Raw genomic sequence first — 26,375 nt, 5'->3', positions numbered from 1 at the left:
TCCTCCGTCATCTACACGGTCACAACAAAGGAAACTACGTTCGCTCTAGCCAAGACTTCAGATACGAACCTCTGCGGCTATAAGTTAACCCAGACGGAACACCCGAAGTTATTTATCCTTGAGACGCAACCGAGAAGAACGTTCAAATCTCAATCAAGAATCGCCATCGACAACCTTGATATCTTCTCATACGTGAACTCCAAATTCATATACGTGGAAAAGCACCTGAAGACCCAATTGACACAGCTGTACCGGGACATCATGGGCCAAAAATGCGCCCTGGAGAAACAAATTCTGGAAAACGCACTCTCACTTTCCAGCATCGCCCCGGACGAGATGGCATTTCGTTTGATGAAATCGCCCGGCTACATGGCAATCACCGTCGGCGAGGTAATTCATATCATCAAGTGTGTTCCCGTCCTGTGCAAAATTCGACAGACCGAGGAATGCTATAACGAATTACCCGTCTCGCATGGTAATACGTCATACTTCTTATCACCAAGATCGAGGATATTAATGAAGACAGGAATCACTAGGGAATGCAGCGAGCTGTTGCCGACCATGTACAGAGTCGAAGACACATGGTTTCGGATTACGCCGAGACCTATCGAGGCCTTACCACCATCAACCATCCAACCACTAACTAAGCCCTGGTGAAAGTACGTGAGCCTATCAAATCTCGCGATCAGCGGAATTTACTCCACAGAAGACTTGGACCGCTTGAGAAATCACATAATGTTCCCAGTAGAAAAACCCGCGATGTTGGACACCATCGCGCAGGGAGCTATGGGACACACGATCCCCTATGGGAGCGTGTCATTGTATAATCTCATGGACGAGAAGTCATTAGAAAAGATAGCGGAAAACGCCGGAACACGACTGTGGCAACGATTCATCACGTTCGGATCAGCAAGCGCTGGAGTGCTCGCCATAATCCTACTAGTGAGACTCGCTAAGTTCGTAATCGATTCTATTATAAGACGCTACGCTCTTCACTCTGTCTATAGGTGGAGTCTTCACCTGCTGGGAGCAGTCTGGAGCTCAATCACCTTCTCCTGCAGATGAGAGCCCGCGGACAGCCAGCACCTAGGGAACAAGGGACCCGGAGATCCCTATTGCAGAATCAACGCCCCTTGCCCTCCCTAAGAATAGCGAAGAAGTATCTAGAGAAAGTGTGCGCGAAGACCCCCAAAACTCACCAAACGCCCCACCGAAAGACTATGGTAAATTGAATAAATATCTATATACCCACCGAGGATCCTAGATTAATAAAAATCGCATAATCAATTGTTAGCATAACTTTAAGAAAGTGATGTAAGCGTACTACAAGCATAAGTTTAAGCGCTTTGGAGAATGTTGGAACAATAACGTCCAACATTCTTTTCCGAGGGGAAAGGTATCATCCTGTCAAAAATTCAACCTTTGAATTTCTATTTGTTCTCTCTTAAATAATCTAAGTCTAATAAGCGCAACTTGAATAGCGCGCCAAAAACACGCCATGACACTTGATTCCTCCGAGTGCCGAGGCATGGCGCTTCGTTAGCTCTAAGGAAATTTCCACTACTGCGCATTCCACCACTACGCATCCCTACTCTCGGCAGCGGCCGAGCCGCCGAAGCGAAGGAGCCCAGTGCGCGCTCCAACTTTGGGAGTCTACTCCGCCACTTCGAACCGTCAACAGCTCTCTTAGGAGAGCCTCTCCCGCGACTGCGACGCAATTCAATTCTAAGTTCGAATTCTAACTCTAACTTTAAATTCAATTTCTAAATCCTAACTCTAGTGTTTAATCTAAATTTACTTATAACTCTAAAATTAAGTCGAATTAATGCAACAGTGTACAAGTTGAATGAACATATTGTGCTGTATGAGAATTAAGTCGACTCTTCATTAACGCTCCTTATCCAACTCTTGCTTTGAGCCTTCCGCATCCGTAAGTAAATAATACGCATTTTAAGATTATTTCTCCGCTCTAATCCGTTTGGTTAACCTTTCTGTTAACAATATCCTGTTAAAATCTACAGTTATCAAAATACATTTTCGCCCGGCTCTATTCAATTATACACACACGCACACGCTTACACCTGATATACAGTACCAGCAGTACGGATCGCCGCACACTGTTATTGCAATCAGTCCAAACACAAGATACAGCCGTGCGGTCCATCGCACGCCGTGTCCTCTGGAAAGCACACGCCGTCTTGATTAGAGCCAGTGATTAGTGGTTAATTAAATAAATTAACAAATGCCAAAGACCAGACGTGGAGGAGTGAGGAAGCGCGCGCGTAAACTACTTCGCGAGTTGATCCTAGAACCCGTAGATTCCGGGCTATCGCGATACGTTGGTGTAACACCGCACTACGATCCTGAATACGAACAATTATTCGCGAATCATCACACCGCTACCTTAGAGATCTCGCGACGCGCCAAGTGCATAACTCCCATCAAGTGGCCAGCCAAGCTGATTCCAATCGAAGTCGAGCGCCCAAGGACTCCACCCAGTGACATCAACGACAAGGATCCCAGGAAGGCCGGATATCGGTGTGTTCAAGAAAGTAAGCGTTTTATAAATTATATTATTAATTTTGTTTCTCGAACGTTCTAAAGCGAGACGTTACGTGCAAAGCCTTGTTTTCATTCCGTTTTTGCGGTTTCTTCGTATCGTTCGATTCTGACAAACACCTCGTTGTCGATAGCCGATTGGCTCTCGGAATCGAACGATCGAAATTCCTCCTTTTTTGTAGTACCCGTATCAACCAGGACTATTGTACGTGGATCGCAGAGAAGGCTTTTCGTTAAGACACTTCGTCGCAAGCCTTCACCGGGAGCACACCGAACGCCTAACGCTCATAAAGTTATAGTTAAACGATAATTCGCGTGTCCGCTCATATCTTGCTGTCGCGTGCGATTACCTAAGACGGTCCGGGAGTTGGTGTCGAAAGGAATAAACACTTTTCAACAAACGAAACCCGGACAAATCATTTACGTCCTATCTCTCCGATCGGCGAAACAAATAAATTCTGTTAATGTGGACGTGTAATTCGAAGGCTCGGCTACATTAAATGGTCCTTCGAGCCGGATTTTGGAAAAACAGATAGTGATTCGGTAATCAGTTCGCGGAGTGCGAGTGAGAACGCTGACACGCTAAGGTAACAGCACTTATAAAAACTATCGCGAGACGGAGACGGTGCGCGATATCAAAACATCTATCCGCATTCCGCTGCCGTAAATAATAACGCGAGCGCGTTGAAAGGACTTCCGGGAAAATAAAGTGCGCGAAGTCAACTTTGCATCCCTTTGCATTATTAAAGTTGTGCTCTTAAGCACAACATATCATTATTATTTGCGCCCTGCGTAATCCGCAGTGCCGCGCAAATCTCGCGCTTCTTAGCGCTTTGCACAGCTTAAGTGCAATCTTTGTGCTCTTTAGCACTCCGCACATCAAAGTGCGTCCTGCGTAATCCGCAGTGCCGCGCAAATCTCGTGCTTCTTAGCGCTTTGCACAGCTTAAGTGCAATCTTTGTGCTCTTTAGCACTCCGCACCTCAGAGTGCGACCTGCGTAATCCGCAGTTACACATAGTTGTCGCACGCTTTAGCGCGCTGCACTGTTAAGTGAAAATTATAGTGCGTCTTCGCACATCCGCGTGCGACGGACCAGTCGTCACGCTTCAGCATCTCTACAACCACCAGGTGGTAAATTGTTGCTGAAAGGCTTCATCTTATCGGCCTACCGTCATGACAGTCTCGCTGCAGGGCCTCCTCATCAAGCAATCTATTACAATAAGCTCGATGAAGCGAGTGTTCCCCAACTTTAAGAAAATGGGCAAGGCCAACGTCACGCAATACAAGGCGAAGAGTCGACTAGACGCCTTGGAGACATTATGGGAAAGGTGTCAACGTCTCAACGTCCAGCTTCAGCAAATAGCAACGGCCGACGAACAGCGTACAGTCCAATACTTCACCGAGGAGGAATTCTTTACGGCCGAGGACGTCTACCACGAAGCGGCGGACTACCTCGCAGACGTGATAGGTAAATTCTCCCGGTGCGACCCGACTGCGGCATCATCGGTAAGCGACATTTCTTCTCGCGAATTGTCTGGTGCGGTTTCATTGCAATTACCACGAATCCCGTTGCCGAAATTTTCCGGTAATTTCGCGGAATGGGAAAACTTCCGCGGAATATTCGAATCGCTCGTCGCCTCGAAAGAATCGCTGTCGAATACGCAGAAATTACATTATTTAAAAGCCAGTGTCACGGGCGAAGCCGCTGTATTAATTAATCATGTTAAGATTGCAGACACAAATTACGATGGTGCGTGGAAATTACTTATCGAAGAGTACGATAATCAAAACGCGATTATTCATGCGCATATTCATGCTTTCGCTGATTTGCCTATTATGAAAACGGAATCCGCTGTCGAACTCAAAGGTTTACGCGATACCGTTGCCGCGTCATTAGCCGCGTTAACAAATTTAGGCAGACCTGTTGAAAAATGGGATAACTTATTAGTCTATATTGTTTCGCAAAAATTTAGTCCACGCACACGTAATGAGTGGAATCTGCAACGCGGTAAATCAACCGCATCTCCGACGTATGAAGAGATTCGAGATTTTATGACGCTGCGAATTCGAGGACTAACCGATCATTCTAAGTTAAATGCCGATACTTCGTCTCATAAAAATAAAGGCTCTAATCGGGCCTCGGTGAATAACGTAGCCACCGCAAAATGTTTGAATTGTTCCGGCAATCATAATTTGATGTTATGCGACGAGTTTAAGCGTAAATCCGTCGAACAGAGAACTCAGTTTCTCAAATCGCACAAATGTTGCTTTAATTGTTTAAAGGTCGGCCATTTCCCGACCTCTTGCAAGAGTAAAAAACGCTGTAATTTGTGTCGACGAGCACATCATACGCTCTTGCATCGTGACTCAAATATACCAGTACAGAAGATTAGTGAAAATTCTGTTTCGGAAAACAAAACGCTTAACGCTCAACCGAGCGGCTCAGCTGCCTGAGATAAAGAACGAGACCGCCGTCGCTTCCGTTCAAACGAGTCATTCGCCGCTGAAAAATCCGCCGAACGTGTTACTAGCCACCGCATGGGTAATACTTCGTACCATCGAAGGACGTAAATTTAAAGTTCGTGCGTTGTTAGATCAAGGCTCGGCTGTTAGCTTTATCTCGGAATCGTTGTGTCAAACTATGCACACGAAACGTTCCCGCGCGAGCCTCCACGTACAGTGTTTCGGCGAACGATACAGTGGCGTAGCGAAATCTCAGGTGTCTCTTACTCTCGAGTCTTGTAATGGGCGAGGTTCCTCAACCTTTTCTTTGACTGCTTTCGTATATCAAAAAATTACGTCATACGCTCAAAGACTAAAACCGTAGATTATTGGCCGCATTTACGGAAATTATCTCTCGCGGATCCGGATCCGTTTAGCAATCATCCGATCCATCTGCTTATCGGATCAGATTTATATGGATCGTTATTAAAGCAAAAGGTAAAACATGGTCCGACCGGAACTCCGACGGCCCAGCTTACTGCTTTAGGATGGATATTATCCGGTCCTACCGGCACTTCTAATTCAATTACCGGTTCCGCGACTTCATTAAATTGCGTAACAATTCCTTCGCTCGATTCTCTCCTTCAAAAATTTTGGGAGATCGAGGAAATTTCTTCCGAACTTCAGCCGTCGGAAGAAGATAAAAAATGCGAACAACATTTTATCGAAACACATCAGCGTGCCGAAGACGGCCGCTATATAATACGGTTACCATTTAAAACCAACCCTCCGCTCGATATAGGATCTTCGCGCGAAACTGCCGCGCTTCTTTATTCGAAATTAGAACAACGCCTACGAAAAAATCCGGATCTCGCGAAACCCTATCATTCTTTCTTAAATGAATATAAATCTATGGGTCATATGGAATCTGTCTCCGACGAAAATCCGACGCTTAACCAAGCGGTGTATATACCGCATCATCCGGTACTACGCGAGTCTAGCAGCACGACGAAACTTCGCGTAGTATTTAACGCGTCGTGCAAAATGAGCAATGGTTCTACATTAAATAATCATTTAATGACCGGGCCTAAATTACAACGCGATTTGTCCTCAATTATCCTTCGTTGGCGTCAGTTTCGTTATGTGTACACCGCCGATATCGAAAAGATGTTTCGACAGATCCGCGTTCATCGAGACGATGTCGATTTTTTACGGATCTTTTGGCGATCTAATATTAATTCTCCGATACAATCTTATCGATTGCTTACGGTTACATACGGTACTGCTCCAGCTCCGTATTTAGCCATGCGCGTTATCAATCAATTAGCTATCGACGAAGGTCATTCTTTTCCAAAAGCACAAACAAGATCCAGTTCTTTGTTATCGCTTTATCCCTTTCTCGGGAAAGATAAATTAATTCGCCTTGGCGGGCGGATTGACAATTCGTCACTCAGTTATGATGAACGGCACCCTATAATTTTACCGAAACATCGAATTTCGGATTTATTAATCGCTCAAGCTCATAAAGCCTCTCTTCATGGAGGCACTCAATTAATGTTAAGAATTTTACGCCAAAATTATTGGATAATTTCAGCGCGCACCAGTGTAAAATCTCTTATACGTAGTTGTGTAAAGTGCGTACGCGAACGCGCACGTACCTCGCAACAGCTGAGGGGGAATCTCCTTCAGCCCCGCGTCACGCCTTCGGCTCCGTTCTCGCACACAGGCGTCGATTACGCCGGGCCGATGAATATTATTCCGTCAGTCGGCCGCGGTCAACGATCCAAAAAATATTATGTTGCCGTTTTTATTTGTCTCTCGACAAAGGCCGTCCATTTAGAATACGTAGATGATTACGCTACTAACGGTTTTCTCTCCGCCTTTCGGAGATTTGCAAGCCGTCGCGGTCTTCCATCCGACATGTACAGTGATAACGGCACTAATTTTCAAGGCGCGGACCGCCAATTAAACACTACCTTTCAGCGACTTGTCGCAGACCCTCAAATACAAGACGCTATCGCTAATGATAACGTAAAATGGCATTTTATACCTCCCTCGGCTCCGCATTTCGGCGGACTTTGGGAAGCCGGTGTTAAAGGATTAAAGTTTCATTTGAAACGAGCGATTGGTTCTCGAACATTATCGCAGATCGAGTTCGCTACGCTGCTGTGTCAAATCGAGACTTGCCTAAATTCCCGCCCGATTTCCGCGTTACATGATGATCCGAATGACTTCTCCGCGTTAACTCCGGGTCATTTTTTAGTCGGTCGCCCGTTAGTAAGCCCGCCTGAAGAATCTGTTTTAGATATCGATTCGAATCGGCTGTCTCGATGGCAGCAAGTGCGTGCGATTTTAGAGCAGATCTGGCGTTCTTGGTCTTCTGATTATTTGCATACATTGCAACAAAGGCGTAAATGGCGAGAAAACAAACCGGAGCTCAAAATTAACGAGCTGGTATTGTTGAAAAATAATTTGGCACCTCCTTCGAAATGGGAACTTGCCCGAATATTAGACGTACATCCGGGATCGGATGGGCATGTCCGAGTAGTTACATTGCGTACTGCCAAAACCACTCTAAAGCGACCAATAACGCAGATCTGTCAGCTACCGATATCAAGTGACACTGGCTCTTAAATTAATTTGCGTTTTTTTTATGCGTTAATAATTAAGTTTGACTTTAATTATCGTCACGCTCTATATATGTACATATATCTATTCTAAGAACGCCTATGTAAATAACCCTATGCTAAGATTTACTGATTAAGTTAACTCATGTATTTCGATTGAATAACCAACGATCTTTATCTGTACTCTTTTCCTATTATTGTATGTTGAAAAATTTGCTGTAGAGCTCTTCGGACCGTCTGATCAAGAATTATCATTAAGATGCCGTGTATCGATTATGTTGGTAGGATTTAACCAGTTATTTCGTAACCTACCCGGTATACGAGGCGAGCGGGATGTTCAAGAAAGTAAGCGTTTTATAAATTATATTATTAATTTTGTTTCTCGAACGTTCTAAAGCGAGACGTTACGTGCGAAGCCTTGTTTTCATTCCGTTTTTGCGGTTTCTTCGTATCGTTCGATTCTGACAAACACCTCGTTGTCGATAGCCGATTGGCTCTCGGAATCGAACGATCGAAATTCCTCCTTTTTTGTAGTACCCGTATCAACCAGGACTATTGTACGTGGATCGCAGAGAAGGCTTTTCGTTAAGACACTTCGTCGCAAGCCTTCACCGGGAGCACACCGAACGCCTAACGCTCATAAAGTTATAGTTAAACGATAATTCGCGTGTCCGCTCATATCTTGCTGTCGCGTGCGATTACCTAAGACGGTCCGGGAGTTGGTGTCGAAAGGAATAAACACTTTTCAACAAACGAAACCCGGACAAATCATTTACGTCCTATCTCTCCGATCGGCGAAACAAATAAATTCTGTTAATGTGGACGTGTAATTCGAAGGCGCGGCTACACGGTGAACCAAGCAGGGAATCCCGGACCGTTCGATTAACATCCCGACCATCCGTCACAAGGTAAGAAAGTTTACTTATGCGACCTTTAGTTACCCCCGAACCCCGGGCAATAATTACCAAATCCACTTCGTTAAACGCACGAATTCCTTGCGAGTAATCCACTTGCCATACACGCGTCTTATAACATTGAGTTCTGCCATAATATAATCTAGTTAAACACATCAAGAATATTCTAGAATATTTCGAAACGCGCGTCCTTCCCAGAGTTTTCGGACGAAAACTTCTTATCTGATGGTTAGGATTTGTTTTATGACGCGCTTTTCGAGTTTCACTTTTATGACTCACCCTTTGTCTAATACTGAGTTTTTCTTTCCTGACGCACTTCGAGTTTTACTTTTATGACTCACCCTTTGTCTAATACTGAATTTCTCTTTCCTGACGCATTTCGAGTTTCACTTTTATGACTCACTCTTTGTCTAATATTGAGTTTCTCTTCCTGACGCATCTCGAGTTTCACTTTTACGACTCATTCTTTTTGCCTGCGTCTCGATTTCCCTTTTGACTCATTCTGTTCTCCGCGAATAGCTTAGTTTTCTGAATGCTCCCTCTGTTTTGTTTAATATTAAGCTAAAATGCACCCTCTTCGTTAAGTTCCCTTCCCTGTCTGCGTATCCATCGCGAATAACCTTGATCGCAGGTATCCTTGGGGAGAACCACGCGGTTCATTCGACCCGAAATTCGCGATCGTGTCCTGCAAAAAATTCCGAGCTCTGCAATCCCCTTCTCGCAGCCGGAATTCGACGGGACGTAACAAGAATAGTCGAAAATTCTTGTGCAACATCAAGGAAATTGAGGATAAGCGCATTTTTGCGCACAGAGTTGAAAACGCTATGTATGCATGTTTTGTTCGTTCGGAACGTCTTAGTTACGTGTCAGTATGTGAGATTTGCCAAAAATTCTTGTACAACATCAAGGAAATTGAGGAGAAACGTTTTTCTTGACACAGAGCTGAGATCGCTATGTACGCAAGTTTTGTTCGTACGGAACGTTTTAGATACGTGTCAGTAAGTGAGACTAGTCGAAAATTCTTGTGCAACATCAAGGAAATTGAGGATAAACGCTTTCTTTGGCACAGAGCTGAGATCGCTATGTACGCAAGCTTTGTTCGTTCGGAATGTCTTAGTTTCGTGTCAGTAAGTGAGATTAGTCGAAAATTCTTGTACAACATCAAGGAAATTGAGGGGAAACGCTTTTCTGCGCACAGAGCTGAGATCGCTATGTACGCATGTTTTGTTCGTTCGGAATGTCTTAGTTTCGTGTCAGTAAATCAGATTTGACGAAAATTCTTGTACAATAACAAGGAAATCGAGGAGAAATGCTTTTCTTGGCACAGAGCTGAGATCACTATGTTCGCAAGTTTTGTTCGTTCGGAACGTCTTAGATACGTATCAGTAAGTGAGATTAGTCGAAAATTCTTGTACAACATCAAGGAAATTGAGGAGAAACGCTTTTCTGCGCACAGAGCTGAGATCGCTATGTACGCAAGTTTTCTTCGTTCGGAACGTCTTAGTTACGTGTCAGTAAGTGAGATATGTTGAAAATTCTTGTATAACATCAAGGAAAATGAGGAATAACGTTTCTCGTTACATAGAGTTAAGATCGTTATGTACGCAAGTTTCCTTCGTTCGGAACGTCTTAGTTACGTGTCAGTAAGTGAGATTTGTTGAAAATTTTTGTACAACATCAAGGAAATTGAGAAATAACAATTCTTGGGACACAGAGCTAAGATCGTTATGTATGCAAGTTTCCTTCGTTCGGAACGTCTTAGTTACTTGTACGTAAGAGAAATTAGTCAAAAATTTTTGCACAACATCAAGGAAATTGATGAATCACGTTTCTCGACACATAATATTAAGACCGCTATGTACGCAAGCTTCTTTCGTTTGGAACGTCATAGTTACGTGTCTGTAAGATAAATTTGCCGAAACTTGACGTTCTCCTTGTACGGCTCGAGATCGAACAGACGTCTTAACTCCGCATGGAGGCCATCGGAGTTGTCTTCCCAGACGTCCTCGCCGATCTCACGCTCGTGACGTTTCACCATTCTAATAAATCGCTGGTGCTCAAAGTTTAGAAAACCGGGAATCTGTATGTCGCTCTTAGTATCGTACTATAAAATAAAATTATAATATATTATAATATACTATAAATAATTATTACAACGTAAAATATGCGAAAATATTGCTTACTCTCTAGTATACTACAAGATTCAATAGGGTTCTCAGCAGCCCCATCGCCAAATCCTCCGCCCACCACGACCCGTTTCAGCGGCCCTGGCACAACACCGTTTCTATTAATGATGGTATTTTCGAACACTTCGTGTAATAAACGAACTTTGAACACGCTTTTGTCACTCACTGCTCGAAACGTTATGACAGCCACGACAGGGCAAACATTGTCTCGATGAAACATTTTAGAGTAGGGCATGTATCACTTACAAAGAACGCTTACCTTCTGCACATGATAAGAAGACAAAACTAAACATGTTCCCGCGAACAATTATTTAAAGTTTTTTAACTATGAATAATATATTTTTATAATATGTAAACCACTATCGAATGGCTATTGAAAAGCTATTGAAGGGCTATCGTACAGCTTTGAACAGCTATCAAACGGTTATTGAACAGCTATCGAACGGCTATCGAACAGCTTTGAACGGCTATGGAACAGCTTTGAACAGCTATCGAATGACTATTGAACGGCTAAAAACGACTATTGAACTACAAAATAATTATTTTAAAAATTTTATGTTTATAGACATGTAACATCTGTAGCCCGATAAGGTGACTGATGCCGCTATCTAACGTCACGTACTGAAATTTAATCACATACTGAATCGCATACTGAAATAAGAAAGAGGAAAAGGGGAAAATAAAAGAAAATAAAAATACATTTTAACAATAGCTTATTCTAAATAATGTTTAGATGAATCTTTATGATGATTCGTCCACCAATTGAATATTTTAAATACATTTTGTAAAGCGCAATTTTTCAAATGTTTTTCAGCGCATAGTATTAGTAACATCTAGCTTATTTAACGAAATAATATCTTCATAGTCCGCATTCAAGATCTAGATAATAACGTCGTTTCTCGCATCATCGTTAAGTATATCAGCCAGCCATTTTCGTTTTTCGTGTCCTTTAAGGTACACGACAGAAGATGCTCCATCTTCCTCTTCCATCACACCCATCACAGCTCTCGTAATCAACTAGCGAAGCTGTATGGAACGTTTCCATCTTCCCATTAAAGTCCATAGTGATGTCAGCCATGAAGCTTGACATCTCTCAGATTTTGTAAGTGCACGCCATCGTATGGGATTTGCAAAAAAAAGAACAAATCCATTTTTCATCGCTACTTCTTTCACGACAATTCCGCCCTTTTCGCCCGATAATAAATTCTTGCAGATCCATAAACGTTGGCGCGATCATGCTGACAATATTACTGCACGATTGCAAGAATGATGTACGACTTCTATCGACCGTCAAAATTTCAATCTTTATATATTTTGACATTGGAAGGGATATTTGGTAATCTATGTAATTTTACGAACTACGTTAGTCAATGGGCAATATTCGACAAGGCAATCGTGCTAAATGAGACAATAGGCGGTAGTATTTGCCGGTATATCCTCTTTGCACTCAAACTTTAATCTTACGTCCACGGTGGAATTTTTAACAGATTTGTTCTGTAGCGAACAGTCAATAACCGCGAGAGGAACGCAATATAGAAATTTTAAAATGTTTAATAGCACATCATGATCACATCCGTAATAAGATTTGCGAAAACAGGAGTACATATCGAACAGGAGGGAGAATCTATTTTTATCAAAATCTAAATTTAAATCATCGTAGGGATAAAATTCCAAATTTAGATAGAGTTTAATGTTGGTCAATTTACAGTCGTCGAATGTAGTAATATCTTTTGACACAGTATTTTTTCTGTCAGTCTGCAGCGCAAACATCATGTATCGCGGCTTCTCCAGCTGAGAGGCGGCTTTCACGGTCCACGAATGCTTGGTCGTATTAAACAATAGAAGAAATTCGTATAGATCCCAAGGGCGAAAACTCATATTCAAGTATCGCCCGCTTTCCAACGCGCGTAGCAAGGATAGTTTATTGACCTCGCTCAATATTACATGTGGCATACGCCATTGTATTTTGAATAATTCGATATCAGCTTCAGCCGTAGCATTTCCAAATATGCAATGTCGTTGCGCGAATATATTAAAATTAATTCGTGACGAGCGTTAATCACAATTCACTTATAATCTTCACAAAAACCCAATAGTATGTTTAGCGGCACGCAAAAATTGAAGTAAGCTTCAGCAGCATTATGTGACATATTCCACGCAGCATTCCCCAAGATTTTACCCCTCTCGGCTGTTAGAGAGACATAGATTTTAATCGTGGAAGTTATTCCAACGTTTCTGTTGCGGTCAATCTCCACACCGTCGAGTTCATATCGAAGTTCATCAAACATAAACGTGACACAATTGTTGCCCAATATCACTCTTCTCCCTTCAGCTCCTTTACGCACCATCCACTTTCCCTCGACGTATAGAAAACTTTCACATGGTAACATATACAAATCTTGATGTTGTATCGGTATCCGTATCTCGCCGCTATATCCCACCGTTGTGTTGGCATATGGATTGTACGTATGAGTCTCAATCTTGACGATATGATCGTCAAAGATCGGCTCACCTCCGATATTCAAGATGTGAATCATATTGTTTAAGTATTTCATACGACGAATCCCAATGATTTTAAAAACTTGCGATTCAACGCGCTGAGCTTCTTTTTAGCGTAACCAGATATCTGATTATTATCACCCGATACCGCAGTCACTCGCCGTCTAAACCGTCCTCGCCCTTATGACGATCTTAACAATATGTGTTATGGCTGATGAAGAAGTTATTGTTATTGAAGATGAGGATGTCATTCTCGAAGATGACAACTTGATGGATGTTGAGAATTTGTCGGACGATTCATCAGACGAAGACTGCATACTTTCGGAGGATTTCGATTACAATAGTGATTGCAGTAGTGTTATTATGGACATAAATCAACGTACTTTAAACTGAGTTGAAATAAATAGTTTAGGTGCGGCAAAAATGTGCTGTATATACTTTTATTATAAAAGTGAAGACAACGAAAAAATTTGCACATGCTATTTTATGCATATTTTAGACTTATTTTCGAATATTCGTGTTGTGCGACAGCATGAAAGTGCAATTTATGACCTAATCCTGGAATCGTTTTGCGGAGAATGTAGAAAACCGCTGTACCAGATAATGCCCTGCAATATATGCCCAATTTGCACTGTATAAGCTGGACAAAACTTGTGTTGTGAAAAGACTTAAATAGGAAATATGGGGGACTCCGAACATTTTGCGGAATTAGAACAATTTTTATGGGAGGATTTTATACAAGTGAACTCGGTGTGTGCATGCGAGTTATGGGAAAAAACATGCCTTAAATGTCTCGAGTGGTTGGAAGAACAGTACCGACTCGAGATGTTACAACAGGGGCATGGAATTCAATCGCTGGCTAGCCGAATCGCGCGACTTGAAAGTTTAAGACATTCGTTACGCAAAAAATACAAACACTTAGATGTCCGTGTCCCGGCGTTATCGACAAACACTCCTGTTACTTTAATTGTACAAATGGTGCAAGGTCAAGCAATCGGCTTGAAGAAATCTCGTACAATAGATTTGGATCATTGTCTGCGAGATCATTATATAGTGACGTCCAAAGATTGGGATTTTGATATATAAAACATAGCTGACGTCTTGTTATGGGTGAGAACCACATTGAAATACTCGAAGAATTAATTGTATCTATTTGAAAAAATATTATATTTGAATTAATTAATAAAATTTCTTTTCTGTTTCAGAAGGAATGCCACCTATATATTTTATATTTTTATTATTTTTAATATTTTTATTATTATTTTTTTAATACACACACACACATACATTGTATTATATACACAATTATTGAATAAACTTATTATTATTATTATATTAAAAAATATCGATTATTTCTACACCTTTTTTCCTTTTCCCACATGCGTGCCTCGCATTATCTCTCTTTCTCCCGTGAACGTCATCCTTTCCCCACGCCAATGCAGACGCTATCCTTCTCCTACACGCGTGCATGCCTTGCGCTGTCCTTCTCACATCGCCTTGCGAACGCCGCATCATCCACGTGCATGCTTTGCGCTATCCCTCTCTTTCTCTCTCTCCCAAGTGCATGCCTCGCGCTATTCCTCTCTTACACATTGCGGACGCCTCGCGCTATCTCTCTCACACCTACTCGCGGTCGCGTGCGTTCCCTCTTCCTCGCGAGTCCCTCGCCTACCGTTTCGCCGCTTTCCCCTTCCCCCCTTTCCGCGGACCCCTCGCCCACCGGTTAGAACGCGGTTCCCCTCCCCCTCTCCGCGAACCCCTCGCCTACCGTTCCGCCGCGGTCCCCCTCCCCCCTCTCCGCGGCCCCTGCGCCTATCGTTCCACCGCGATCTCCCCACGTGACGTCATACTCCCGGCGTCGGTTTCCCCTCACCCCTTAACCCCTCTCAGAGGACCTGAGTTAGAACTCTCCTAGTAACACTACTCCTGGCTTAAGCCATTCTCGATGACATTTATTTTTTCGTCTATATTGATTGAAAATGGAATGCACATTATCCTCGGGGTCTTTCGTTATCTCAAAACTGAACCTTCCTTGCTGATAGATTAATTTTACCTCCGAAGTCGCAAAAAACTGCCTGCCTAGCAACAAATCGTATCGCATAGTGCTATCGCTTATCACTAACAATTCGATATCATACCAGAGATAACGCGAGGCATGCAGGAGTAAGAATAGGAAAGGAGGCGCAGAAATAATCAACATTTTATTATATATAATAATATTTATTTTAAAAAATGTGTATATAATACAAATGTGTGTGTGTGTGAATTAAAAATAATAATAAGATAAAAATAATAAAATAAAAATATAAAAATAATAAAATAAAATTATAATAATAATAGAAATATAAAAAATAAAAAATATGTATAATAGAGCGGCGCTCCTTCTAAAACATAAAAATAAAAGTCTTATTAGTATACTAATTTAATTTTTAATATTTAATATTTTTAAAAATAGATACAATGTTCACCAATCCTTGAAGTCGACCGATAATGGATAATGTCTCAGGTAATCGTCCAAGCATGCTGTATACGATTTGTTTAAACCGATTTCTCGGCCTTGTAACATTTGCATTACCGAATTTACTGGGATGTTACTTGATAGCGCCGGGACACAGTCATCTAAGCGTTTGTATTTTTTACGTAACGAATACCTTAAACCTTGTAGTCGCGCAATTCGGCCAGGCAGCGATCGAATCATAAGCCCCTTTGACACTCTGAATCGATATTGTGCTTCTAATTCATCGAGACATTTAAGGCATTCCTCTTCCCATAAGTCGCATAAACTCGCCGAGTTTACTCCTATGAAATCCTCCTATAGATATTGTTCTAATCGCACAATGTATTTGGGTTCCTCTATATTTCCTATTCAAGTCTTTTCACAACACAAGTTTTGTCCAACTTATATAGTGCAAATTGGACACATATTACAAGGCACTATTTGATACAGCGATTTTCTACACTCTCCGCAAAACGATCCCAGAATTAGGTCATAAATTGCACTTTCATGTTGTCGCACAACATAGCGGCTCACGTTCAACTATAACCGGAAAGAGCAGTTTTCTTTCGCCGTGTACGCCGACTTGGAAAAGATGGAGGGGAGAAAAATTACCAACATCATAAAATATTTAGTATTGCTTATTATGTACACTGCTTGTACAACGAATCGTTATCCGCGTATCGTTCTCGTCGCGATACCAATTGCATGTCATGGTTCATCGAAGAACTTAAAAATTTAGCACTGCGTGTAAAATGTATTTTATCAACTAATGTTCCCATGGTAAATTTAACACCCGATGAATGGGAAAAATTTCACAACGCGACACAATGCCACATTTGCGAAAAACCATTCGTACAAGACAATACACGCGTACGCGATCCTTGCCATCTGACATGGCGTTACAGAAGTCCCGCGCATTCAAATTGCAATTTAAATTATAAAGATTTTTTTTGCATTCCTATAGTTTTTTATAATTTATCCGGTTACGACACGCATTTTATTATCATGGAAATAGCTACAGCGTTCGAAAAGGAAATCGAGTTACTTCCGAAAGGAAAAATATATATCATTTATGAAAAACGTTAAACTTGTCGAAGAGAAATCGAAAAATCATATTAAATTGCGTTTTATCGATTCGTATAAATTTCTTACCAGTCTCGATAAATTGGCATCATTCTTGAATAAAGACAAACTCAAAATTTTTAAATTTGAATTTCAAAATTTACCGCATGACAATTTCAATTTATTAACACGGAAGGGCGTCTTTTCATACGAATACATTAACTGCGTCGACTGGTTGCAAGATACGTATTTACCATCGCGCAAATCATTTTACAGTTTTTTGACCAGTGACACGATATCCGAGAGCGATTACGCGCACGCCGAGAACGTCTGAAAGCGGTTCTCTATTCGAACGCTGGGCGAATATAGCGACTTGTATCTCAAAATTGATGTCTTATTATTAGCAGACATTTTTGAAAATTTCCGCAAAAGTTGTATTAAAAGTTATGGGCTCGACTCCTCGTATTACTATACTCTTCCCGGATACACGTGAGACACGATGTTGAAGCATACGAATATTACCTTCGAATTGATACCGACATGGTTTTATTTATCGAACGTGGAATATGCGGTAGTTTGAGTTAATGTTCCAACAGATACGTACGCTAATAACAAGTACATACAGTCGTACGATCCATCGAAACTTTCGTCGTATCTCACGTACTTTGATATAAATAATTTGTACGGATGGACAATGTGTCAACCTTTGCCTTATGCAGATTTTCGATGGGTTGGCGTATCCGATTTTGATACATCATCGATCGCGCTCGATTCGCCTGTAGGCCATATCCTTGAAGTCCATCTCGAATATCCGCAACATGTTCACGATGCGCACACTGACCTACCGTTTTGCTCGACACGCGACAAACTACCTGGTAAGTAGGATAAGCTACTCGCAACCTTATATGATAAGAAGTGTTACGTGATATATTACCGCAACCTGCAACAATGCACGCGACATGGACTTCGCGTTACAAAAATACATCGAATATTACAGTTTTCACAATCTCCGTGGCTTCGCAGTTATATCGATCTCAATACATAATTCCGAACACTCGCGAAAAATGATTTTGAAAAAAATTTATATAAATTAATGAATAATGCGGTATTTGGTAAAACGATGGAAAATGTGCACAATCACGTTAATATTAAGCTTATAACATATTGGGATGGAAGATATGGCACAGAGGCGATGATCGCAAAACCAAATTTTTATAGTAGAAGCGTGTTTTCGGAGAATCTGATCGCCATTAAATTACGCAATCTCGAGGTTAAATTTAATAAACCAATCTACGTGGTAGATTATTATGGTACCTATATATCGAGAGAAATGTAAAGTCATGTACACTGATACCGACAGTCTCATATATCACATCGAGTGTGACCATATATCAATGAGAATATAAAGCGCAACGTCAACAGATTCGATATCAGCGATTATGCAGTGGACAATGTATACGGTATACCGCTCGCGAATAAAAAGATACCGGGTTTAATGAAGGATGAAAATAATGGCGCCATCATGACCGAATTCGTCGGGCTTAGGGCAAAAATGTACGCGTTGCGAGTAGATGGTAAGAAGGATACGAAAAAGGTAAAAGACGTCAAGACGTAATGTCGTCACGAGAACAATAACGTTCGACGATTAAACGCGGTGATTGGACGAAGAGATTGAAATGATGCGTCAGCAGTTTTGTATAAGATCTAAATTATACGAAGTATACACTATTCGCGAGACAAAAATTGCTTTAGGACTGTACGATGATAAACGGTATATCGTACCCGGAACCACCGACACACTACCGTGAGGATATCACAAAATACCGTTGTAAATAAAAATCATGTATATTTATTGTAAATAAGAATTACGTATATTTATAAATTAAAATTATTTATTGTAAATTATATATATATAAATATATATTTTATAATGTACAATTTTGTTTATATTTGTAAAATATCTTTAATATTATGTATTATTATTAAAATATTTATAATATATTATTTTTATCTATCCAAGAATTGTGTGTAGCCTCAAGTCCCAGCTATTTCACATAAACCTTGTCACCCTTTTTGCGTACCACCTTTTCCACGAAATGTACATAGAGATTGACAACGTGTTGTAACTCGTATTCGTAAAATCCGCCGGCGACAGAATTTCCGCGCGAATCTTCGAGTACATAAGTCACGGGATTAGTTTTCTGCACTTTAACGATCTTAAACACTTTGGTCGATCAATTTGGCGTATAACCTTTGTCAAAGATGGTCTTGAATTTACTCACGCGTAACGGATTGTCTACTTTGAATCTTGTCGGTGCCGCAATCTTTACGTTGCTGTATACCGTATTTAAAAGTTTATCGGCGATCGCGGGGGTAACATCGATAGGTCTCATACCGATAGTGCGATGTTTTCGCGCATTGTACTCTCTAACGAGCCGGGACAACGCGTCGATCCACATGTAATATCCATTAAGCGTGAACATTTTCCACATATTGCTCTTTAACGTTCGGTTGAATCGTTCCACGACCGAGGCTTTCATGACAGAGTACGTCGAATAATGATTAATACGGTATTTGTTCACGAGTTTCTGTACATTTATAAAATTCTTTTCCTCTGTCGGTTTGAAAATTTCTCGGACATCTTCCATCGTCTCGAATTATCTTTGCGATAGCGTCAGGCATTTCGTTTCCACTTACTCTTGAGCGGTACAGCCCACGCATACTTGCTCAACACATCGATAACTGTAAGTATGTAATTATAGCCTTTGTTGAATCGTGCATATGGACGCATCTCGGCCACGTCCGCCTGCCACAGATCATCGAATCCACGTACTATGACACGTCTACATGGAAAATTTTTTCTCGGTGGAGTGTGCAATTCCTTCACCAGCAGCTGTCTTTCGCGACATATTTGATCGCGGCATAATTCGCAACAATGAGATAATTCCTCCATGTATATTCTTTATATATCTATTTTCTCCTGTGCTGAATTAAATATAGTCTGCGTGTGAGTTGCATTCTGCATCTCGTCCATCATTATTTGTAGCGTTTGCATATTCGTCTCAAGCGTGATTATTTTTTTCTCAAGTTTTTCCAATCTATCTTTTAAAAGCTTGACACGTATTTTCACGTACTGTTTGTTTGCGGCATCAGTATCATCTTCCGGTTGCGCTACGCGTCGTATCTTGCGCGACCTTGCATCAAAGCCGGAGGCAGTCTGACACAGAGCGTAATTTCTTAGTAATCCATTCCATTGATAGTGAGTTGTTCAATGTTCCGAACGATAATCCAAATTTATTAATCGACATTTTGACACAAACGATATTGACAGACTGACTTGTTTCGTCAACGCATAGTTTAATTTATAATAAGACCAGCTTCGCAATGTTCCTCGATAATTGATAATATTTCATTGTCGTGGGCATAGTTGCCGGCTTGACGCGAAGCTTCCGCAATCGCAAGCGATCTACCAACTCGTTGGGATCATTCCAATGAATGTAACCGATTTTATTATCGTTTAACGTCATAGCGTGCGGTATGTTTATACCTCTTCCAGCTTTTTTAGTAGAGATTAAGTTCGCTATATTTTTATACTTGTATCTCTTGTTACTTAATACTGGATTACGCATATCATTGTCACGTCTATGTGCATTTGTCGCCAATAATATATTTTTGTATTTAATTTTATTATCCTCAGTGTATACGTCACCGTCGGACACTCTCTTGAAAATAAACTCGTAGAGACTTGGTGTTCTCACGTATCTTATTCCACCGATAATTATATTGTCATCTTTATCCACATCAAAAATTTTATCATTCTTTCGTTGTAAAATTTAACACCATATACATAATCCATATTGCTATCTTTATCTTAACTCAAAATAGGTACCACATATTTTTGCCCTAGGGGGCCCAAGTATGCGCGCAATGTACTTTGACCCTCGGACGTTTGTAATAGATGTTGAACCGACGTCACAAGCATTTCAGGCGTGGTTTCGAAAATTCCTTCCATAGACGGAGACGGTCTTTCATGCAATATTTTATCAGAGTAGAAGTAACCACATTCGATAATTGTTTCATTCGCTTACGTTTTGATTGATTTGAAGTAGAAGTTATTAGCGAATCATTCAATGATAAATTTGACCTTTGTTCCATACTTTGACTCTTTTTTCAGATGCTTGTCTTCGAGCATACTCATTGGTTCGATTTTCGTTTCATTAGATTCCGCATTGATTGTATTTTCGACAAGTTGTTTTAAAGGTTTGATAATTGGTTTAAAGTGCCTCTCCAATGCGACGTCTTCCTCCATTCGACCAGTTGTTAAAGAACGATATTTTTTGCGGATTGTTTCGCTCGTTTTTACAATCTCTTTCGCAATCTTCTCACAATCGTTACTGTCAATCGTCATCATGTTGCGCTCGGACGAAAAATTTTAGACGTTGCTCGATCAATGTATCAATAGCGACTAACTATTTTACGGTATTGCAAAATCGTTAAATCTTTTTCGATATCGTTCATTAATCTGTAAACTGTCTTTATCAATCACTACAAATCCATATTTGTGTTACTAACATTTCTGACAGAATGCGCGAAAATCATCGTAAGACATGTCAGTATTTACATGATCGTTGTATATATGTTTCAAGTTTGTATCATTTTGTTTAAATAAAATCAGTAAATTTGCATTATCCCGTACGAGATGCTTGGGTATCTTGGCATACGTTTGACAAAGATAGAAAGAGTTGACGCTCGAGTGTCGACCCATTGCAAAGTATTCTCTTATCGTATCGTGCTTATCGCACGCCACGTCGTCAAAGATAAAAATGGAAATCGGAAGCGCCTCACTCGGTGGAATAACGTCACTATTATTAGAGAATGTAAAATAACCAATTTCGTCGATCGGTAATAGCAAATTTTCCAAGTATCGATATTTCGGTTGTTGAAGCGATTTCGAGTATACGTACACATTCTTGAAACGTACACCGTGTGGACTTTCTATCAAACTTATCAACACGTTAGTCTTACCGCAATTCGAAGGACCGCAAATGATACCGCGTATAATAATCGGCAGCATATTTCCATGCGTATTTCTTTTACGTGTTTTATCGTCAAAATTTGTCACTTTGATTGTCGTCGCTTGTAGCATACTTACTCTCGCGAATCTCGAATCAGATTTTTAGATGAATCATCGGGGCCCTATTTATAGAGGTGCACCAGATTGAAACCGTTCAGTCTCAAAAATGTTTCTTCTTCTATCGGTTGACAGCGATATTCTTACCACCGAGCCGTTACAGATTATCCCCAACATTATTTTACTGCGACACTTTGGTAGCTACGTGGAACAATTGTGGGACAAGCTTTCCGAACATATAAAAGACTCTGTATCGTCGATGCATGCAACATTATAATTTACCATGGCAGCAAACACATATCGTCGGTCCAAAACCGTTAATAAAAGATTGTGGCAAATGCCGACAAAAATTATAAGAGGTAGTGGTTTGTTAAATCGTGCGATAAATACACTTCCTATCGAATTACATATTCCAGGCTATCAGTTTTGCGGACCGGAAACTCATTTAGAAACACGATTGGCTAGAGGCGATCGGGGTATCAATTCATTGGATGCCGCGTATCGCGAGCACGGCACAGCTTATTCCCGAAGCAACGATTTCCGTCAACGACACGTTGCGGATAATATACTTACCACGAAAGCGCAAACACGTATTACCGCGAGAGATTCGACTCTTGGCGAAAGAGCGGCCGCTACAGCTGTTTGGGCAGCTATGAAAGCAAACACAAATTTCGGTATGGGGATGAAAACCAAAAAATCACTGATGAAGGAAAAGACTGTGAAAAAACGAATACTTCCTATAGCGAAGTGCGGTGGTATCTTACCAATTTTACCATTATTGGGAGTTCTCGGTTCTTTGGCTGGCGGAGCAGCGGCCATCGCGAAGGCGATAAACGATAGCAAAGCGGCGCAACGTCAGCTCGAAGAAATGCAACGTCATAATCGCGCCCTAGAAGGTCACGGACTTTATCTCGCTCCATACAAGCGTGGACGAGAGTTCTCAGCAGCAACCAAGAAAAAAAAGGTCAAAATAAAAATGCCTGCCGGTGTAACAACCAATGTACAATTGGATCAACTTGCAAGACGTATGCGTATACAATTTTTTAGAGGTGTTTTCATGCGCAATAATTTACCGATAAGCGGTGCACGGCGAAATGAGAGCGGTATCGTCAATTTGGATGACGTAGATGGCACTCATTGGGTTGCGTATGCAAAGAGGAGAGATCGTGTAGTATATTTTGATAGTTTTGGAAATCTGCGACCGCCCAAGGAATTAGTGCGATATTTTGGACAGAATGTTGAAAATATAGAATACAATCACACGGCCTATCAAAATTATAATCAAAGTATTTGTGGACAATTGTGTCTTCGATTTCTTCAAACGGTCGATGATCGAAATGAATTTAAAGCCTGACAATTCACCGTCGCGACTCAGTATTGGTTTGACAGTTTTTCAGCATGTCACTCACACTTACGTTGACCGGCAAGAGTAGCGCTCTTGCTGTAAGCTACTTTCCGGCTATAGATTTAAACGATGGCAATTACGAGCTTGGTTTAACGGACTTTGAAACTTATCATACGATATCGAACGTAAATTCTTGGAATAATAAATTTTACTTTGATAACGATGACAAGAAAATTACGATTCCCGAGGGATCGTACGAATTACATGCTATAAACGAATACCTCCAACGTTCAATTTTACGACATCGATGCGTAATTGGTTCCAACGATGTTGATGACGAAAATGTCGCGCGAAAGGAGAATGAAAATGATATCGAAGAACACGGCGAATATCCAATAACGGTTCGTGCTAATCATAATATGCTAAAAAGTGAAATCAAATGTGTCTATAGAATAAATTTTAGTAAACCAGACAACGTTGGATCGCTGTTGGGATTCTCGTAAAATCGTAAATTACAGTCTCGGAAATGGCACGAATCGGATGAACCGATAAATATTATTAGCGTAAATATTATTCGTATAGAATGCAGCGTATCCATTGGCACGTACAGCAATGACGCGTACACACGATACATGAATTTTCACCGAGCGTACCGCCAGGATATAAGATATCGGAAACGCCAGCACAGATCATTTATCTACCGATCGTCGCACGGAGCATTACTGATTTAACGATACGCATTGTTGATCAAGAAGGACATTTGCTCGATTTTCGAGGAGAGGAAATTACCGTAAGATTGCATATACGGCGGCGGCAAAAATAAAGCCTTTGACAAATGAAATGCTTGTGTTGAACGGAAGCACGGAGCACGCGAGAGACAATATCTTTGGGAGGGACAATATTTTTGCGAGAAGGCGAGTGACTGCTATGTCGGGTGACAATAATCAGATATCTGGTTACGCTAAAAAGAAGCTCAGCGCGTTGAATCGCGAGTTTTTAAAATTATTGGGATTTGTCGTACGAAATACTTGAACAATATGATTGACATCTTGAATATCGAAGGCGAGTCGATTTTTGACGATCGTATCGTCAAGATTGAGACTCATACGTACAATCCATACGCTAACACAACGCTTGGATGTAGCGACGAGATACGGATACCAATACAACATTAAGATTTGTACACGTTGCTGTGTGAAAGTTTTCTATACGTTGAGGGAAAGTTGAAGGTGCATAAAGTAGAGGAATGGGCGAGAGTGGTATTGGGAAACAATTGTGTCGCGTTTATGTTTGATGAACTTCGATATGACGGTGTGGAGATTGACCGCAACAGAAACGTCGGAATAACTTCCACGATTAAAAACTATATCTCTTTAACAACCGAGAAAGGTAAAATTTTGGGGAATGCTGCGTGGAATATGTCGCATAATGCTGTTGAAGCTTACTTCAACTTCTGCGTGCCACTAAACATACTATTGGGTTTTTGTGAAGATTATAAGCGAATTGTGATTAACGCTCGTCACGAATGAATTTTAATACATTCGCGCAACGACAACAATTGCATATTTAGAAATGCTTCGACTGAAGCTGATATCGAATTATTCAAAATACAATGACGTATGCCGTATGTAATATTGAGCGTGGTCAATAAACTATCATTGCTACGCGCGTTGGAAAGCGGGCAATACTTGAATATGAATGTTCGCTCTTGGGATCTATACGAATTTCCTCTATTGTATAATACGACCAAGCATTCGTGGACCGTGAAAGCCGCCTTTCAGTTGGAGAAGCCACGATACGTGATGTTTGCGCTGCAGATTGACAGAAAAAATGCTGTGTCAAAAGATATTACTACATTCGACGACTGTAAATTGACCAACGTTAAACTTTATCTAAATTCGGAATTTTATCCCTACGATGATTTAAATTTAGATTTCGATAAAATTAGATCTTATTACGGATGTGATCATGATGTGCTATTAAACATTTTAAAATTTCTATATTGCGGTCCTCTCGCGGTTTTTGACTGTTTGCTACAAAACAAATCTGTTAAAAATTCCACCGTGGACGTAAGATTAAAGTTTGAGTGCAAAGAGGATATACCGGCAAATACTACAGCCTATTGTCTCATTTTGCACGATCGCCTTGTCGAATATTGCCCATTGACTAACGTAGTTCGTAAAATTACATAGATTACCAAATATCCCCTCCAATGTCAAAATATATAAAGATTGAAATTTTGACGGTCGATAGCAGTTGTACATCATTCTTGCAATCGTGCAGTAATTTTATTAGCATGATCGCACCAACGTTTGTGGATCTGCAAGGATTCATTGTCGGGCAAATTTTTGTTGTAAAGGAAGTAGCGATACTGAGAAACGGATTTGTTCTCTCTCACTACTTTTTTGCAAGTCCCGTACCATGGCGTGCCCTTACAAAATCTGAGAGATGTCAAGCTTCATGGCTAATCAGGCATCACCATGGACTTCAATGGGAGGATGGAAACGTTCCATACAGCTTCGCTAGGCGATTGATTACGAGAGCTGTGATGGATGCGACGGAAAAGGAAGATGGAGCATCTACTATCGTGTACGTTAAAGGATACGAAAAACGAGAATGGCTGACCGATATACTTGATGATGATGCGAGAAACGACGTTATTTTCGAGATCTTGGATGCGGACTATGAAGATATCACTTCGTTAAATAAGCTAGACGTTACTAATACTATGCGCTGTGAAAAACATTTAAAAAATTGCGCTTTACAAAATGTATTTAAAATATTCAATTGGTGGATGTACCATCATAAGGATTCACCCAAACATTATTTATAATAAGCTATTGTTAAAATATATTTTTATTCTCTTTTATTCTTTCTTTTTCCTTTTTCTTATCCCAGAATGCGAGTATCAAATTTCAGTACGTGATGTTAAATAGCGGTGTCAGCCGCCTTATCAGGCTACAGATGTTACATTTCAGTACATGGACATGGACTTTAAATATTTTAATGGCGTATAAATATTTGTTTTGCCGTTTAATAGTCGTTTATAGTCGTTTAAAGCCGTTCAAAGCCGTTCGATAGTTGTTCAATAGTCGTTCATAACCGTTCAAAG

The 26,375-nt window shown here is 40.8% G+C and overlaps 2 protein-coding genes and 1 pseudogene across 2 annotated transcripts; 2 read left to right on the top strand and 1 right to left on the bottom strand.

Moving 5' to 3' along the window:
* The first annotated feature begins 261 nt into the window (after positions 1-261).
* Positions 262-1,065, top strand: LOC138943675 (uncharacterized; annotated as a pseudogene).
* A 2,668-nt stretch (positions 1,066-3,733) lies between these two features.
* On the top strand, positions 3,734-7,636 carry LOC138943674 (uncharacterized). Its single transcript, XM_070314636.1, has 3 exons — positions 3,734-4,335; positions 4,844-5,301; positions 5,388-7,636. The coding sequence occupies exons 1-3, from the start codon at positions 3,734-3,736 to the stop codon at positions 7,634-7,636; spliced, it is 3,309 nt and encodes a 1,102-aa protein (XP_070170737.1).
* An 11,385-nt stretch (positions 7,637-19,021) lies between these two features.
* LOC138943673 (uncharacterized) lies at positions 19,022-19,740 on the bottom strand. Its single transcript, XM_070314635.1, has 2 exons — positions 19,485-19,740; positions 19,022-19,320 (listed from the first exon to the last, which is right to left on the bottom strand). Exons 1-2 carry the CDS (start codon positions 19,738-19,740, stop codon positions 19,022-19,024), a joined length of 555 nt encoding a protein of 184 aa, XP_070170736.1.
* Positions 19,741-26,375: the final 6,635 nt, after the last annotated feature.

The sequence above is a fragment of the Polyergus mexicanus genome, unplaced genomic scaffold (genome assembly GCF_030449975.1).
Source record: "Polyergus mexicanus isolate NDT 795.1 unplaced genomic scaffold, iyPolMexi1.0 SCAF_31, whole genome shotgun sequence".
NCBI classification, from domain to species: Eukaryota; Metazoa; Arthropoda; class Insecta; order Hymenoptera; family Formicidae; genus Polyergus; species Polyergus mexicanus.
This window is presented reverse-complemented; position numbering and strand designations above follow the sequence as displayed.